The 18841-nt window shown below is 49.8% G+C and overlaps 3 protein-coding genes across 6 annotated transcripts in view; 2 read left to right on the top strand and 1 right to left on the bottom strand.

The window, feature by feature from the left end:
- Window positions 1-5208, top strand: part of CABCOCO1 (ciliary associated calcium binding coiled-coil 1) — a 91829-nt gene extending 86621 nt beyond the window's left edge. For 2 of the 3 annotated variants that reach the window (XM_084524864.1, XM_084524862.1), the window contains 2 exons: window positions 4066-4566; window positions 4728-5208. The gene's annotated coding sequence lies outside the window, so the exon portion shown is untranslated. The remainder of the gene's footprint in view (window positions 1-4065; window positions 4567-4727) is intronic. The other variant, XM_084524863.1, reaches the window with a different exon arrangement.
- Window positions 5209-5345: 137 nt separating this feature from the next.
- On the bottom strand, window positions 5346-7131 carry LOC311439594 (uncharacterized protein; the record flags this gene model as incomplete). Its single annotated transcript, XM_084525487.1, has 4 exons — window positions 5346-6012; window positions 6137-6350; window positions 6432-6817; window positions 6914-7131. 4 exons carry the CDS (start codon window positions 7129-7131, stop codon window positions 5637-5639), a joined length of 1194 nt encoding a protein of 397 aa, XP_084381613.1. The 3' UTR covers window positions 5346-5636.
- Window positions 7132-7991: 860 nt separating this feature from the next.
- Window positions 7992-18841, top strand: part of ARID5B (AT-rich interaction domain 5B) — a 110280-nt gene continuing 99430 nt past the window's right edge. Inside the window, exons 1-2 of one of the 2 annotated variants that reach the window (XM_084524865.1) lie at window positions 7992-8108; window positions 8368-8631. In XM_084524865.1, the coding sequence (XP_084380991.1) occupies window positions 8088-8108; window positions 8368-8631 (285 nt within the window). In that variant the 5' untranslated portion in view covers window positions 7992-8087. Of the gene's footprint in view, window positions 8109-8283; window positions 8632-18841 lie in introns of those variants that run through there. The other variant, XM_084524866.1, reaches the window with a different exon arrangement.

Consider the following 18841-nt stretch of genomic DNA (forward strand, 5'->3'; position numbering starts at 1 on the left):
CATTAATATTCCTGATAGTCTCTGAGGGCTCATTCTCCCAAACTGGAATCTCATTACAGTCTCCAAACCTGAAGTAAATTTGTGGGCGTTTAAAGGTGCAGCCTTTATATTGTGTTGTTACTGCCTGTTCGCAGCACTTCTGCTAGTGCTGCTCATTATGGTTTCTTAGGTGTCCTACGGCGGAGGCTCAGAAGCCCAGGCACAAATCAAGGCTCCATCAGTCGTAGCTCTGTGCTGCAAACTGCAAGGAAAGCAGCCACCAGCGTCTTCGAGATCCCCACTGATCCAGCTGTGCTGAGCAGCCGCTGGTCTCCCAAGAATGTGCTTGTTTTGCTGCACAGGGATTGATTAGTAAAGGTGATTGTTCTGGAAAAATTAGCAAAGTTAGTATGGATAGCTTACGTGACCTGGTTTCAAAGCACATGGCCTCTCGGTATGGTAGCACTGCCTGCAGTTCTGGGGTTTGTCCTTTTGAATAAAAGTTTGTTCCCACACAAATAATACGAAGTGAAATTAAGGGAAAAGTACTCGTGGTTTCTCTTAAAGATCAGAAAAGATACGGTTATGGGTCTCCTCTTTCACCAGTGAAATTTATTGGGCTTACTTATCTCAGCTTTGTGCAAAGCCCGTGTTTGGTTAAATGCCCTCCACGATATCTCTTGCGCGTCCAGAGACACAGTTTACACAGATACATTCCTCTGTGCACACCGAGGCTGTTGAGGATGAATCTAACATATTTCCTGCAAAACAAAATCTCAGTTCCATGTTTTTAAATAGTGAATGCAGTGTAGGTAACCTACCAAATCCGTGGCATTTCCTTTCCCTCTGAGACAGGAAAGCGTATCAGTATGCCAAGGGCAGGGTTTTTATGTTTGTTTGTTTTTTCTCCAAATTTTTGGACAAATTCTCTCAGAGCCCGCTGGCTTTAGGGACAATATTTATGGCAGTTATTCATTTGTCCAAATGGATAATCTAAAAAAGTACACAGAAAGAGAAAGCTCTTGGTAAGGTGTGGGTCCCTCTCCAGACAACCAGTGTATTAATAACAGACGATCTATATTGACAGGACTTCAGAATAAATTATTCTTTTTCTAGTTCCAACTCTAAGTACCTTATTTTTTTTTGTTGTTGTTAATTGGAAGAAAGTCTCTGCAGAGCTTTATTTGCAAGCTATTGTCATATTTGGCATCTTGTGAATTGCATCAGATCAGAAGAGAAGCGGAAGGCATTCCGATAGTTCTCTGCAGTCCTGCTAAGCCTGTCCTGGTGTACCGAGGGTCCTGTATTTCTGGGTACAGCGAGGGTGAATCTCAGCAGGCCTTCTCTTTTCTTGCCTCTGTTTCTCATTGACTCTGCTCAAAGCACTCCCTTGCTTGCTTTTCTTTTCCATTAACTACTTTTCTAGCTACTCTTGTACAGGGTCCGACTGCTCTCCATAGTGCTCAGTGCCCAGCCCTGGGGCAGTAGCTGCCACCACGTACATAACTGCCCTCTGATTTCACTTACGTTCAGGGCTTGGATGCGAGATGTTTTCGAAGGAATGCAATTTTCAGAGCCCTTTTTTATTGAAAAGCCTAGGTAAAGCACCTCTCCAACTCATTATTCAAATGTGGCATATGTTTTCCCTTGAATTTTCAGCAGAACTCTTTCCACTGATTTCCAAAATAAATTAGACTTTGCATAATACTTTTTCTGTATTTAACATTGCCTTCTCAGTATTGCAGCCAAGGCTTCCTTTTAAAGGCATATGCCTGAGATTATGCAATCATAGTATTCTGGTTACCCAGAGCAATTAAAATAAATCAGACTAGGTATAATGAAGATGAGCCAAAGCATCTGTTTCTCAAGAGGATTTAAAAAAAAAAAAATCTATCATCCCCAGGGGCTTGGATCCATTGTGGTTAGATCTCAGAGATTCTTGTACTTCAGAAACGTGGCCAGAGCTAACTTGAGCAAGAATAGGAGGTGCTGGGGATGAGGTAAAGAAAGACTCTCCGGTATGACAGATATCTCTGCTCCTTGGAAACAAGGGTTGGATAACCCGGTACATTTGGCAAGCCCGGACTTACAGATCGATTCCTTTTCCCTTCTAGTATGCTAGTTTGACGTGTTTACGTGCATCAGGAAAAGGAGGAATCATTTCTGCACCCTCTCCAGTGCTTATCAGACAAGTCTTGTGTTTAAAATCCCTAGTTATGTCAGCCCAGCTGTAATGCCAGTTCATGGGAAGAAATTTCACAACAGGCAACAGAAATGTTCTGTACCGGCATCTGAACGTGGCTCCATCCTCTCACCCCGGCAGGTAATTTCTTCTCAAAATTAGTTTCAGGGAGACCTCTTGAGTCACGCTCAACAATTAGGATCTATATGGCCTTCTGAAGCAGGGTAGCTGTAGCATTAGTGGTTTTATGTGGGCAGCAAATTGTTTGCTGAGCTGCCTTGAGAATGTACTTAGGTAGCTACGGCTCGAAGACAGCTTAGCCGAAGGTTAAAAGTTGCTAAACTGTGCTAGGTGAATGAATCATAACTTTTATTGCATTTGTAACTCGGATGAAGGATGGAGTCATGGGAATAACTGTGTACAAGTGACTGCTAGAGCTTACAGGAAAATGTCTGCATGAAGAGGGACGAGGGAGGAGGTCCCGGTGCCTGGACAAACCAACGCTGCTTTCATCAGCTGCTGGAGGAAGCCCCTTCCTTCCCTGTGTCGCTGCATTTCATGGGAGTGCTGTCAAAAAAGATCCCAGTAACCGTGAGGTCAGAAGTCCTCGCACAAACCAACTGGAAAAAATGGAAAACTTGAATCCCAAAACAGAAGAGCAAACGTTGCCCTAAGGATCTGGGCACGGGGCAATATATTCAAGGTTAATGAAGATGTGGAGTTCCCTGCTTTCAGATGAGGGCAGGGCAGGAAGAAAGGAAGTTCGGAGTTTGGCTGGTGCATCCCTTGCCCGGGAAACCGTGCCCTCCTTGCCTGGCTCCCTGGCCAGCACTGTTGGCTTCCTCAGAGGTAGCTGCCTGCCCTCCTCTGCGGCCCACCAAATTGATTAAAAAAAAAAAAAAAAGAAGAAAAAAAAAAGTTCAGGAAAAGATCTGTGCTGGCTAAGACCTGCTAAGTGGAAAGAGGTCAGCTTGTTTACTTAAATCCATTTAAATCTGGCACACTGAGAATAGCAACTTGCTTTGACCACTGGCTTGGGTAAATATGGCCTGGCATTCTTGAGACGATATTTACAACTGCAGCTATCCCCGTTGCGCAGGGATATATATACATATGGATATTTTCACTCAAAACAGTTGAGGTAAATTATTTGACAGGAGATGGATGTGAAATGGCTGGTGTGCGCATTTCCTGTGCAACATTTAGAAACTGAAGCACATCTGAAGCCCTAACAAACGATGTTCCTTTCTGAGCTTTATGATTAAAACCGAAATAGTTTGGTTGCATTTCGGATCAGTTCCACCGGAGAGATTTTACTCAGGATTTTGTGAAAAGGCAGCTATTTTTGGCAGATAAATTAGCATGTTTTCTGAGGTAATACAGGCAAGAAATGATAGCCTGGGATAGTTTGCTGGGCACTGAGGGTATTTCAGCTGCAAAATGACGATTCGGTTCTTCTGATTTGAGATGAAATGATCTTTGTGGCCTCAGCTCCGACTTTCTGTCAGAGCCGTCCACGCTAACGCCGCACATAGCAAGGCACAATTTTACATAAGTAGGAGACTGTGCTCTGAGCCAATGTACAAGTCATACCTGATTGAATATTGCCATTTCAGAGCCGCCGCCTAATCACATATTTCAGGCTGTGTGAACAAAATAATGTTGTTATAATTACACACACTGTTTGTGTGTATGCGCGCGCGCGTGTTATATATATGTAATGACATTAGGATGATAATATAGCTGTTTCTATTAGCTCTGTGGTATTAATAAGGTATGACAGAAAGTTATTTGATACCGGTTGCAATCCCACTTGCATTTTCATATTGCTCTCAGATGTAATTCAGGGACTTGATTTTTATGAGTTATGGCTCTGATGTCACTTGTATTTTTGCCTATAATAGGTCCCACCGGAGCAAAATTCATCAGAGTCAATTAACAACATCTGAAAAGTGCATCTTGGTTAGTAACCGATCAGGCAGAACCTGTGTGGGCTCGGCTCTCGCTGACCCATCACCCCGTGCCGCTCCAAGAAAGCAGCTCCTCGGGCCCTAGGTAGCAGCCACCTCAGCTTACTGTTACCGGGAGAGCTAAGCAAACATTTTGGGGGCTGCCAAACCGCCTGCTACTCCCATCCCAGAGCTTCAGAGCGACACGTGCCCCGTGCTACGGGGCTCCACACACTCTGTGAGCATCCGGGCATCCTCCCGGTTTCTGCACTGTGACCCGAGGAGTCCCACGGCGGCCAGCCCATCGCCGCCAAGCCACTCAATATTTGGGGTGATTGCTGTCAGCCAGCAGTCAGACTGCTGTCAGACCCCAGTTTGGGGTCTGCCTCACGGGAGCGCCTGGCAGTCCTGGAGGGCAGCTTACAGCGTGATGCCAGGATCATGGAAAAGCACAAGGTAAATAAAAATAACTCCAGATGCGCGTACATGCTTTAAAGGTCGCGATTTGAAAGCTGCTCTCACGTGGGGTTTTATTCTCGGATGGGTTGGGGGCTGTTGACTGGGGCTTGTGGATTTTTCGGAGGGGAGATAAACGCTCTGTCTGCTTGTGTTTTCAGTGCTTCCAGCGAGTGATGCAAACGTCTGATCTAAAGAACTCCCCAAGTAAGGGACCCATCCCCAACCGGAGGGGAGTGAGCACCGGGCCTCACTCCCATCAACTTCAAAGGGCCCCGCGTCCCGCCCGGCTCACTGGCTTCGGGCAGGGGCCGGCGTCGCCCTTGCAGCTCCGCTGTGGCTCCGTCTGCCACCCCGAGCACGCTCCATAAAACTCCGCAGTGACTTAAAAGCCTGGAAGAGAAAAGCTCTGAGCAGAAAATAAATAAATGAAATAAAACAAAACAATGCTGGCCTCCCCAGCCCCCGCGCATGCAAACATGAGGTTTAAGATTGGATCATGGTTGGGTTTCATTCCAAGTATAAAAATGGGTTTAGAAGACTTCAGTTTAAATTGCTTCCTGTCTCCCAACATTCCTAACCACAAATATTTTTAATTGTACGGCACGAAAATAAAGTTATTTAATAAATTAACACTTGAAATGCTTTTTGGTTCAACTTTGTTTATTAGGAGCAGCCTTATTTTAGCGTTCGTATATTCATTTCCAGCTACTGCTCTGTCTGATCCCGATCTTATTTCCTTTGTAATCTACAGATCTTCTGTTGTTATCATTGCTATGTTTTATGGTTTTGCATTACTTTATTGACTCGGCACATACTGTAAGCTTTTTTTTTTCCTCCTCCCTCTGCTGAAAATAGCCTTTTATGAGAAGCTTAAGCAAAAGCCTGGAATGTCCAAAGGAGAGCACAGAAACATTACAACATTTTGCACATTTCTTTTGGCCAGAGAAAGTTACAAAATATTCATACGAAGAAACTTATCCAGTGCCTGCAGGACAAAATCCAACTTTTTGATTACATGTGGAATTTCAATTTCTGCTATAAACAAGCTGGGTATTTTATATTTTATTTTATTTATTTTGGCGTTTGAGGGGGAGGGGAGACCTCTGTGTGATTGATGTCAGAGCAACGATCAATATGCGTGCTGTTGTCGCTGGAAGTATATACTCGAGTGCCCTGCGACAGCCTGGTGATGCCACATCCAAAATGCCAAAACCATCATCAAGTTCAGCGGGATGCTGATGGTCCTCACAGCCAGCAGCACCGGTTGAAGAGATGGCATGGGCCGGGCGCTGGAGCATGGTGATGGAGGGTGAACCATTCCTCCCGCCCGCATGGGGACCCTCCCCTGCCACCGGGACACTGGGGGGTGAAAGGGAAGGTGGCTGCAGGGACGACGGGCGGATGGCTGGCAATGTACACACGCACTTTCTGGGACCACCTGTCCTGCAGGAGAACAGGAACGCCCCGTGAGCGCCCTTGGGAATTGCCACTTGCTGGTGTAGCTGGGCCACCAGCTCACGCAGGACACCAGCCCTCCAGCCCACCTTTTTGGTGAGAAGAACCCAACCTGCTTAGGGACCTTTCTGACATTGCCCAGCTGGGTCTTGAAGCAAGCATGAGACGGTGCCACCATCTGAACTCTGGCTTTTGACGTAACCCCTTGAGGAGATAAACTCCAGCACTGACTGAAGCTGAAGCTGAAGTGCCATGGAGCCCTGCAGGAGCTGAGCACACGGTGTGGTGGCACAACTCATGGCGTGCCAGCCCTGCCTGCTGGCGTGCTGTGTGAACGAGCAGTCTGCTGAGAGGAACAAAACCGTGTACCCATGCGCCCTACCTGGTCCCGTGCTCCCCAGCCTCACCTTGGATGCTCGCTTCCCAAGGCACGGTGTGGTGGCTGGCAGGAGGAGCTGGGGAGGATGCTCCGTGCAGCAGGGGCAGCCCCGAGGCTGCCAGGGCAGAAGCAGAGGAATTTGGGTGCGAAAGGAAACGGGAAGTGCTCTGCCACCTGAATCTATGTTGTGGGAACGGAGCAGCCCTACCTGCCTGAGATAAAGCGAATGAATAAACAAATAAAAACCTGTTTGTGCCCAATATATTGTAAGAATCGTTTGAGGACGGCTTTATCTGCGTGAGAGCATAACCATGATTAAACACGCCAAGGTCAGAGAAAACAAAGGTGAATTGCTGAAGAAACACCAAGTTGTGCAGGCAGGACCAGAACCCTGCAGCACCGCAGGGCGCAGCCCTTCAGCACGCTGCAGCGAGGGCTTTGATTTTCCCTCCAGCGGAACCAGGAGCATCGCCGCCTCCCCGGGGAAGCCCGGCCAGCCTTGCTCCTCACCCCCAGCCTCCAACACCCCCTCCCGGCGGCTCCCGGTGCCCAGAGGCTGGCTGCGGGCAGGGCGAGCCCCGCACCGGGGCCGGCTCCGTGCCGGGGGGCTCCGCGCCGTGCGCCAGGGGTCGCCCCGGGAGCGGCGCCGCCGCCGCCTCCCCGCACTTGTTGCTGCCCCCCGCGCTGTGGCGTGGGGCACGCAGCGCTGACGTCACCGCTGGCGTCATCAGCGCGGCCGGTGTTTATTTATTTATTTTTTTTCCCCATTCATTTCTCTGCATTTCTTTAATCCTCCCCCCCCGGCCCGCTGTTTGGCTGCGGGGGGGGGGGGCCGGGGCTGCCTCGCTCCCCCCCCCCCAGTCCCCATCCCTATCCCCATACCCAGGCTCTGTGGGTGCGGGGGGGCCGCGGCGAAACTTTCCAGCCCCCAGCCCCGGGGATGGGGACAGGGAATGGGGATGGGGACGGGGATGCGCAGAGCCCCCCCCCCCCTCCCCTCCGGGTGCTTCTTGTAGTGCTCGCCCCTGGCGCACCCGCGCATGCATATTGATGCGTTTATATAATCGATAACCCACTTCCCTCCTTCCCCGGGAAAAACGAAAAAAAAACAAACAAACAAAACACAAAAAACAGAGAAAAAAGGCACAGGGCACCCCCCTCCCGGGGCTGTCCCGCACCGGGGGTCCGGGGGGCTCGGCGCTGGGTGCGGGGCCGAGCAGCGCCCCTGGTGCCGCAGGAAACGAGCCGTATAGGAGACATATACGCGCAGGTCCTGGCAGCTCCGCAGCGCGCCCGCCCGCCCTCCGGGCCCCCCAAAAATCCCCGTGCGCCCCTCCCGGCCCCGCCGCCCCCCCGCCGGCCCCGCGCCGCCCCCCCGCGCCCCGCCGGCGCCCCCGGGCAATTTTGCGGGGCCGGGGCCGGGGCCGGGGCCGGGGCGTGCGGCGCGGGGCGGGGGGGCGGCGGCGGGGCCGTGCGGGGCTGGGGAGGGGGCGGCGGGGCGGGGGGCGCTCGGGGCGGGGGCGCGGCGGGGCCGGGCGGCGGGGGGCGGCGCGGGGCGGGGAGGGGAGGGCGGCGGCGGGGGGCGGCGGGCGGCGGGGCCGGCTTCGCCCTGCCAGGACCCGGCGGGCTCCATTCACGCCAACAAGTTTGGGAGAATGTTGAGTTCAATCACGCCGGAGCCGCGATGGAGCGCAGCGCACTGCAGGTACCGCGCCGCACCGCCACCGCGCAGCACCGCGCCCCCTCCCCTCCCCTCCCCTCCCCGCTCCCCTCCCTCCCTCCCTCCCTCCCCGCTCCCCTCCCTCCCTCCCTCCGCTGCTCGCTCCCTCCCTCCCTCCCTGCTCGCCCGCCCGCTCCCTCCCTCCCTCCCTCCCTCCTCCGCCGCCCCCCCCGCCCTGCCCTGCGCGGCGCTGCGCGGCGCGGAGCCGGCGCTGATGCCGCCGCCGTGTTGTTGTTCCCCGCAGTGGGTCGGCGCCCCGTGCGGCTCGCACGGCCCCTACGTCTTCTACCGGGCGTTCCGCTTCCAGCGCCGCGGCGGCGGCGGCCGGGCGCGGGTCCTCTCCCTCGGCGACTTCTTCTTCGTGCGGTGCCGCGCGGAGGAGCCCGCCTGCATCGCGGAGCTGCAGCTGCTCTGGGAGGAGCGCACCAGCCGGCAACTTCTCTCCAGCGCCAAACTTTATTTTCTCCCCGAGGACACCCCCCAGGGCAGGACCAGTGACCATGGCGAGGTGGTAAACGCAGCTCCGGCCCCCTACCTGCCCCCTGCCCCTTACCCCTGCCCCCCACCCCGCACCGCGCCCCCCTCCCCGTCCCCGTCCCCGTCCCCTCCCCGTCCCCACCTGCGTGCCCGGGCTCGGTCCCCCCCGCGCGTCCCCGCTGCCCGCGCCGTCGGGGCGCTCCGCTGCGCGCTGCCCGGGACCTCGGCCGGGGGGCGAGGGGAGGGAGGAAATTACGAAATGGAGGCCGGGGGAGATGAAAAGGCAGCGGGCGAGGGCAGCGCGGACAGGTAGGGGCGCGGGGGGCTCCGCGCAGCCCCCCAAAAAGCCGCCGCCGAGCCGCGCACACCCGGGCTGGGGCCGCGCAGGTTGCGCCCCCCCCCCCGCGCCCCGCGCCCCGGCCCCGGGGTCCCGCGTGGGAACCGGCCCCGGGGGGGGCCCACGGGTGTCTTTGGGGCGAGGGGGGAGCCAGCCGGGAGCCGGCGGGGTGACAGCGAGCCGGGGATGCTCGGGACCTGCCGCGCTCCCAAAGTGTGCTGCCCGCGGCCGGGTGCGTGCGCCCGAAACGCCGGCGGTATCGGGAGGGGGGGTGGGGAGAGGGACACAAATCATTTTAATACGCCGTAATGATGGGCTCATGTTACCGGGGTAGGAACATCAGAGAAAATTAATCCTGCCATTATGAGCAGAGCAGAACGCCGCTCCGGTGCGAGAGCTCTCAGCTGCGCGCACCTTCCTAATAATGTGCTGGATTTTATTTATTTTTACACGCAAACACCGCTAGTAATTAGCCGCGCGATTATCCTGGTGCGTTTCACTGGGGCTTTAACTGATGTCATTCCGCATTATTCAACCATATGAAAACAATTTTCAATTAAGATAATGGCACGCCTTGAAATTATGCAAATGCTCGTCGTATTGTGTAGAATAATTATGACAAATGTAAAGCAGGTAAAAAGTTTCCTAATGCAGTTGTGTTTTACACCCCGGTGATGTCATTTCCCCTCTGGCCTAAGTTAGTCATTCATTAGCAGAGTAGCAGCAGCAGCAGCAGCAGCAACAGCAACAGCTCTGAGTGATACTTCTCTGGCAGGGAGCCTACAGAAACCGGCACTGAGAGCCAGGGCCTAGAGAGGGCAACATAACACTCCCATTAAGACATGTACTTTGTTTTCACTTACTCCATTAACTTGTTTATAGACACCGGAACGATTTTTAGCATTGATTTTTAATAGTTCTCCGAGATGCGACTCCCGCTCAGCGGCGCGCAGCCGCCAGACAAAGGCCGGTGCCGGCTGGCGCCGCGCGGGGGGCGGACGGGGGGCGGCCGCAGCCCCCGTCTGGGTGCCGTCCCCGGGGCTCGGCTGCTCCCCTGTGAGGGGACCCACGCTGCTCCCAGCAATTCACGGGCATCGGGCACCTCTGCTCGGCAGATAGCGCCGGTGGGCTGAAACGCCTGGTGCTGTCGGTAGTAGGGCTGTGGGTGCTGTCCGGCCGCGGTGTCGGAGGCTCCTGCTGGTGTCAAAGGGCAGTGTTGGCACTCGCCGCGGATAAAAGCATCCATCGGGGAGCAGCTGGTCGGATGGCAGGCCCGGGTCGAGCCCGCCGGAGGTTTGGGCACGGTGGCTGGCGGCTCTCTGCGCTAGCGTCGTGGTTAATAGAGGCAGCGCGCCGCCGGCTTTTTTGTAAGAGCAGCATTGAGACGATGACGATACCCAGCCAGTGGCTGCGAGGAGGGAGGGAGAGTGAGCGAGGAGGTATGTAACGCTGCTGCTACTCAGAAATCTCTGATGGCGTATTTTATCTGATTGCCAAATGTTTGAGCTAATCAGCAGTAAGTGTAAATACAAGTCTTTTTATAGCCGGCTGGATTCATCACCCAGACTTCAATACATAACCCGCAGCGCTGCTGAAGCCGGACATTGCCACGAGCCCAGGCCCAGGCTGCTGAGGGGCCGGAGCTGTGTGCCCCCCGCTGCCACCCCAGCGGGGACGGTGCCGGGCTGAGGACGGGGGTCTCGCCGTGTGAGGGACAGCGACGCCGTCCTGGGGGCGGTGTTGGGTGCACCAGAAGAGTTTTGCTCTGCCCTGCTGAAAACTTTGCCTCTGCTTTGGAAGCAGCGGGGCCCAGGAGCTGCAGCAGGTGTGGTGCTGAGGGGCATGAAGGGGGAAGGCCCCGTGGGGATGAAGAGCTCGCCCCCTGCCCCCAGGAGGGCCTCGGTGGGACCTGCGCTGAGACGAAGGCACCGGCTGCGCATGGCTCGTGCAGGAGGGGCGAGCCCCTCATGTGGGCTCAGAGGAGGACATTTGGGGGCTGCTGGGCCCCGAGGGGGTGGCTGTGGAGTTGTGCTGCCGCAGAAAGCCCCCACCCAGCCCCTTGCCCAGTGCCTGGGACCTGCCAGGCTGGGGGCAGGGGCTGGCTGCGGCCTCCCAGCCCTGGGCAAGGCCTCCTCGGGCTCGGACCCTCCTCTGCTCCGAGGGGTAGCGCAGGGCTGTGAAGGGGCTGACCCTGGCAGAAGCAGTTCCAGAGCAATGTGCTTGTTAGTGCCTGGTATTTTCACGTTTTTAGAGGTGTTGGCATTAATTAGGCTGGGCTTAAAAATAGGTATCAAAGCCGGTGCTCATTAAATCCAGGGGCGGTTGTACGATTCCTAAAAAGCCCCAAACAAGCGACTGATTTTATTTCGCATGGTCTGACGTTCTGTGCATCGCCCCACATCGTCGTAAATGTTGTTTCCACTTAGGCTGGACCATCAGTAGAAATCTGCTTTTGGTTCATTCATCAGGATCTAAGTTTACTACGCACTCATGTTGATTTCATCTGCTCTCCCAAACTGGGGATCTGATGCAATGCTTTTCGCCTTGCAAATAATCCTTACTCATGCAAGTAATTTACATGAGTAAGCATTGCTCATACAGAGGAGAGGAGAGAGCTAGTTTCCTGTAATTATTTCCCTAGCAGTATTTTGCATTTTCAGACTAATTGGAAAAAAAAAAAAAAAAGTCATCACTCTATAAATGTATGTCATTTATAATTGCAGAGATTCTTCCAGAAAGCTCAGGCGTGCAGCGGGCTCCTTCTCTGACGCTTTGGGGACAGATGCCAGCAGCGTCCCTCGAGGGGCCTGGCTGGCGGCCGGGGTCTGCGTGCGCGAGGAGCGCGGCTCGTTGCCACCCCCGGGCACGTGCTGCTCCCTCCGTGCGGCGAGGGGTTTGTGCCACGCTCAGGATCCTGTAACACGCTCACTTGAAACATGCACGGCCCCAGTTTGGTCTCCGCGGTGCGTGCCTTATGCTCGTATCTGTCAACACGGGCAATGGCAACATGTTTCGAACACGCAGACTGCGATTATTAAAGGGTGCTTCAAAAATCACGCTAATAGCATCAATCTCCACCGTACACTTGCTCGGATTAACTCAGCTTTGGAAATCGGGCGCACCGTAATAGCGGTGTTAGAGAAATGGCATTTGTCATCAAATATCATGGTTTGGGTAATTGCGTATCCACTCTGTATATTTTTATCTCTCTCGCCACCAGTAGCATATGCTGGCAAAGGAAGAAGAGGGCAGGGATATTACTCAGAGAAGCCACATGTTGCTAGCCATTAGCCAGCAATCTGGCGTGTCTGGTCACTCATGGCAGATCCCTTTTTTTTTTTTTTTTTTCTCTTCACATTTTTGCATTTCTCCCTTTTCCCTCCCTTTCCCCGTGCATTCAGACTGTGAAAATACACCCACTGCTCTCCGGAGTTGCTGTTCCCAGTCTGATCAGTGGCACTAAACATTAAACTCTTGTCTTTGGAGAATAATAGGCTTCACATGGTACACCCTCAAGCATGTTGAGATACTGTGCAGGCTGGAAAATAAAAAAGTTCTAATTGTGTCTTTTAAATAAGCATAGGAGTGAATTAATTAGACTATATTTTGTCTTTAGTTGCTTAGTTACACAATAGTATTCCTAAGCACAAGTAAGATAAATTGGCTCTTTTTGTGCTGCTTGTCCCTTAATCATAATTACTGTATTGCTCAGGAGAGTAACACATACATAGATTTTGCATTTTTAATAATATTCAAACAATATGCGTGTGATATAGAAAGTATCTTCTGATTCACGCTCCTATATGCTTTTATTCAGGAAGAAGTTCTACTGTTATGGGAGCAATATTTGCATTAGTTGCTCAGAGATGTAGTTCTGGGAAATACATAATTGAAATATTCTTGCAATGCTTGTTCTGGCCCTTTCATTCGCATTCAAAATAACAATGCCTTAAGTCTCAGAACAGTCATCCACTCTTGATTTAAGAGCTTTTTTTTCTTTGTGTGTGTGTGTGTGTGTGTGTGCAGTGTGGGTTCACGCCCAGATTTAACCCTGCAGAGGCCAGACGCTTGCGTGATTCATGGTGTCATATCAAGTTGAGCTTTTTATTTTGTAGCTAAAAAGCAGTCAGAAGGTCAGATGAACATCAGCATTTTATGGCATCAATCCAATGACCTTAGTGCTTGGCAGGCAGCCATGTTTCTACGTGAAGGTGCCAGGGTAATATAGATAATAAAATAGTTTGTTTTCATTTTCTAGATATTTCAATCTTCCTTTGCAAACTGCGGCCTTGGTTTTGGGGGGGGAGGCCGGGGGTGCTCCTGGGGTCCGAAACTTTGATTTCTTTCTGGGTTGTTGGATGTTAGCTGCTAATGATGGGCAGATTGATACAGATACTGAACAATGGAAGATTCTGGCAAGAAACCCACTAGACATGCTCAGTGGATGTATGTGAAAATTGGCTCCATTGTTCTGCTGTATGAAAAGCAAGTAAATTATTTACAGATATTTGCTAATTAAAGCACATATTGTTTTACTAGCACAATAGAACACAATATAACAAAAGACAAAAGAATAAGCTTGCATAATTTAAACCTGCTAATGCAATGTACTCCTTGTTAAGAAAAATATAATTATGTAATCTACAAGGAAAGCTCTTCGTACTGTAACTGTAGTAGGCAAAATTGGGAATGAATTGCTTGTGAACTTGCCTAAACTAAAACAACTCTTCGGAGATCTGTGAACAATCAGATGGGAAAACACTTTGACTGAAGCTTATTCTCGCTTTGGTCAGAACTTCTATCTGCAGTGACAGATAGAAATTCAGTTTGAACCTCGGCTCGGGAGAAGGAGGAAAAAAAGAAAAGAAGTGGAGAAGGAGGCTGGCAGTAGAAATGTCAGATCTGGCTGCTTGCAGCCGTCCCTCTGAGGGCTCCATCTCCATCCAGTTGCTGGTCCAGATGGACCAGTGTCCCACAAAGTATCCTACAACAGCGCGGTGCTGCCGTGCCCCAGGATGCACTGCACGCCTCGCTTTGGAAGGATTGAGTTACGTAGAAATAGCTGTGTACAAACACAAAGGGAATTACGACCTCAGGGGCTTCACCTGCGTCCTTAATTTTGCTGTCTCCTATTTGGTCTCAGACGCTGGCGGATGGGGAGAACTTGTTGGGACTCAGTGTTCACCGTCAGCGTGAGCTTCAGCCAGCCACGCAGGGCCTAGCACAGTCTGGGGAAGTAGTGCAGGAGGCTGGGGAAATACCTGTCACCTGAATTTAACGAGATCATTATAGCCCTTTAAAGTAATTAGGGAAGGATTAACAGATGAAAGTTTCTGCCTTGGCCTCTTTCAAATTCTCCCGTGTGCCCGGTGAATTCCTGGGCTGTGCACGTTTCCCTTTTCAAGGCTTTCCCTGGGGTTCGTGGGTGCAGAGCGGTGGTCACCCTGGGTCCCTTCATGCTGGTACCTCCTAGGCTGCCAGCCCCACTCCCCACATCCTGCAGGATGCCTCCATCCATCCTGGGCAAGGGCCGTGCACGGATACTCATCACTGTGTGAGGCACCCAAATCAGGGGAAGGAGGAGGAAGAAAGTTTCACCTGCCCGTGCCACATGTGGGAGCCTCCTGTGAGGCTTGCTGTGACTCTGTGATCCCATCTGCAGAATGGGAGCAGCAGTTCCCGCCTGGCAGAGAACACAGTACCGGGTGCCTGGGATGAGAGCTGCATTGTTGTGCAAATTATGCGAAGGGCACTTTCACCTAAATTGTGGAAAGCTAAAAAATACATGGGATATATTACAAGGAAAAAAAAAAAAAAAAGCCCTGAATAATAGGGGACTTTATGTCCCAGTGAAATATGCAGTTGTAATATCTGTGGTGAATACAGTCCGTAAGAGTCACAATGTATTTTTTGCTCCTGTGGATGAATGTGTTTTCATCGGCAGTGTACTGGGTTGTAAAATATGCATCTTCAGCTATCTGCTGTCCTAAAGGTTTCAGTAAAAAGGCTGAAGGTGTTTTCTAATGCAAGTCAGACTGATCAGATAAATGACACGAGGTGTCTCCTATAATTACTGGTAAGAGTTTTTACAGTGCATCTCCCCTTTCTCTCCATATATTTGATGTTAGGAGACAGCCAAGCAGGTGTTCGGATCGCTCTTGCCCTCCAGAATTCCTTAAGTGACCTCTGGAAGCGCTGGAGTGAAAACAGTCTCAGCACGTCAAAATTTTGAGATATCTCAGTTGCCGTAATTCTTTTAAGGCTGTCTTGGCGTCTCTAAAATATAAATCTTTCCTAGTTATTGGCAATGAGTGAGAAGTTGTGATGTAGCGTACGCGGGTGTGGAGTCGAGATGTACGACCTCTCTGTGGTGCCCTGTGACTCCCTGCCTTGTAAGAGTTAATATTTCTTCTAAAAAAATAATTATCCGCTTTAAACTATTCTAACTACCTGACCTCTTTCCTTGAATGTAAGTATTCCAGCCATCTGCTGAGTCAGGCAATACAGTGGTCTGTGCTTGCAGGAGGCCGTGATGGTTGCTTAGACAACAGTGACATAATATTTAAGCATAACGGCTCTCGAGAAGATACTGTCCCTTTCTCCCTGGATTTCTTCTCCGAAAATGCCAATCTGATTATGCTGTTCAGAAGCAAGTGAGGGATGAGGACAGTTTGTATCACCACTGTTTCTTAACCATCTCCCCTTCTTCCACTCAATAGATGGAAGTATTCTGCTTCGCGCAGGAGTCTTTTAAGATGTGTTGAAATTGCAGGCTGACTAGGTACCCGCTTTTATAGAAACAGAAGAAAAAGTGCCTCTTTATATAGTCAGTATCTATTTCAAGATTTAGACAACTCTGTGGCTGGGAAAAGTGTTCCCATCGGCCACCAGCGTCCATAAAGGGGCACCTGAGATAAATCCCACTCCTGAGCAGAGCTGAAATTGGCACTCATTGTTTCCTCCTGTAAGTCTAGTTTTGGTGTAGCAGGAAAAAACCTGCAATTAAAGACTTACCAGGCAATGGAGACCTCATAAACATATCACTTCAGAGCATAGCTAATACACTACAAGTTGATTTTTGTTTAGATATATATATGCACTGTATGCGACGTGGGTGGTTTTTCATGTTTACACAGAGATATAATTATGAATGACATGAAGGCTATACAGCAGATTTCTTTAATCTTCTAAAGGTTTGTTAGTCATGTGTCACTGCGTACCTGGTTTTTATTTATTCAACATCTGTATTCCTTTGTCATCTCGTTGAAAGGGTTCCTCTAGAAGGGCTGCAGAAGTGGGTGTGCGGTGGTTCATGTCAGATGGGGAATGGGGCTGCCCTGGACGTGTCGGGTGACCTCCAGTGCCACTCCCAGTTTGGGCCTGAGCACAGTGCACGGGGAAGGTTGCTTAAGGGTGTATTGTATAGAAGGGTGGCCAGATACGTTGACAAGCAAAAGTGATGGAGCAGCTAGGTGACCAGTGTTTGGGTGCCATGGGAGCGGATGACCTCTTGTGTTAGCAAAGTGCCACGATCTGGGGAAAACGGCCTCCTCTGGAGCTGCCTGGCCCTCGAGTGAGCAGGAGGACCACAACAGGGTCTCCTCAGCGTGAGGAACAGCTCAGTTTTGGGGGTGCTGATGGTGAGGGAGCCACAGCTTTGGGAGGGTGCAGGGTCAGCCCTGACAGGCTGACAGCCGTGAGGTGAGGGCCGCCATTACGCGGCAGCGCCTCCCTGGAGCCTGAGGCCCGGCCCAGCTGCCATGAGCACGAGGTCTGCAGCCAGCCACCCTCCTTGGGCGTCTCTGCTCGCTTTGTGCCCTCAGGGATGTGGCTGCCACAGGGTGACGGGGACCTGTCACCTTTGGGGATGTGGCTGCTGCAGGGTGACAGAGAGAGCCGCTCCGTGCCGCCTTCCTGGGCACCCCTCTGTGCTCAGGCACCCAGCGCCATTTTGTGAAGGCAGCTGCACTGGCACCAATTCACTGGTGTTACAGTAGGGCTTCGTTTTTTTCCTTTTTTTTTTTTTTTTTTTTCCTCCTATGTACACATCATGTGTGTGTGTGTGAAGGTTGTATTCTGGAAAACAAGTTTATTCATTGATGATGTAATAGTGATTGTACTTTTCTTTTGGTTAATAAATTGTCTGCTCAGCTTACTTTGTATGCCAGCCAAAATTAGTCATACCAGTTCTTGGAAAGGATATGAAGAAACTAGTAATTGAAATCATAATCATTTGATCATGAGAGCTATTTGGAAAATAATATTTCAACCAAAAACATGTCTGATCTCCAAGTCAGGTTTTTATTAAAGTGATCTAGTGTTTAATATTAGAAATAGTACAGTGGTTGGTGATTGTGTGCAACATCCTGAAAGAAAACTTCATCCACAAACTGCTGAGATATATATATATATATATATATATATATATATATATATTTTTTTTTATCTGACATTTATTAATCACCACATAATAGCTATGACACAGATAGCAACTACAGCTTCTCTCTTTTTTTTTCTTTTTTATTACAAAGTGGATGGTGTAATGAAATTGGGTGAAACCATCCATTGAAATTGTACTTTGTAGTATGCAACACTTGTTTACAAAGTATTGACGTTTGTCATAAACAGAGGTTTAAAACATCACTGCTATTGTTTGTTGTTCGGTGGAAGCTCTTTTGCTGTGCAGTGATAAAAGGAAAAGATTTTATTGCAAGCTTGCTTAGCATGCCTTTCATTTCTGACCAAATACATGTTACTGCACTAAATGTAATGAAGGTTCCTGCTTATGAAGCGATTTTTTATTATATGAGGGAGAGTGGAATATCAGATCTGCTTTTTTTACCAGATATCCTTCAGGTTTTGTGCTGTGTGTAACTTATCACAATAGAGCTTTTTTTTATTATTATTATTATTATTATTTTTCCTATTGAGCTGTATTTTATTTCCTGAGGAATGTGTTCAGTGGAAAAAAAAAAAAAAACACACAGAGAGAATCAATCATGCTTTTCTCTTTGTTTAATAACTCAAAGAATTTCTCTCCCTTTCGCAAATAGTTGTGTTTATTTGGAAGGAAAATTGGATTCTGGTTTATTTATTTCAAGAACCTGTAACCTTATTTAGTGCTAGAAATGTGCAGAGTGCAAGGTGTGGTGGGCAGCCAGCTCTCATTACAACATAAATTATTTCTGCTATTTTAACTAAAAAATCTGGAGTGTATCTTCCTGGATATTTATGTATGTTTGTATGTTTATTTTTTGAGGCTTTCTTGAGCCCTTGCTTACTACAGTCAGCTATAAAACATTCTGCTTATTCATCATGACTGAGAGGAGTTGATTGTTTCCTGGAAGGATAAAATTCAGCAATTAGAGCTGTTTAATTCAAGTATATGTTCTGGAGGCTAAACTAGATTTAAGTGCTTTTCTTAGAATGTATGTTTAAGAAGGGAAAAAAATTACAGTTCTCTTCTGATCTTGAAAAGGGTTTTCAGAAACATGAGAATGTGCAAGTTTCTTTTGGTGGGAAGCACATAACATTTATGTAGTATTTCTTTTGGGATTACATCACAGTTTTATTTAATTTTTAGGACAAAAGTTAAATTCAATATTTGTGTATAAGCCAAGGGAAAATGTACCATAAACACAGGAATTTTCTGGTGAGTCAGAGTTCCAAGAATCTGAGATTTACTTAGTCCATTTATTTCAGGACTAGCTATAACCATTAGTCATCCAGCCATGAATTTTTACATTTGCAGCTAATTGCACCTAAAAAACAAACTTTCCCTCAAGGCTTTCGGTTATACAGCATGTGATTTGGCAACCTGTATTTCAAATGCCTTTTAGGATCATTGCCCTGGTCGTAGAAATTGTCTCTAGATTATGTATAGTTGCTTCAAGTAAACAACTAA

This window comes from Aythya ferina (genome assembly GCF_964211825.1).
Source record: "Aythya ferina genome assembly, chromosome: 7".
NCBI lineage: Eukaryota > Metazoa > Chordata > Aves > Anseriformes > Anatidae > Aythya > Aythya ferina.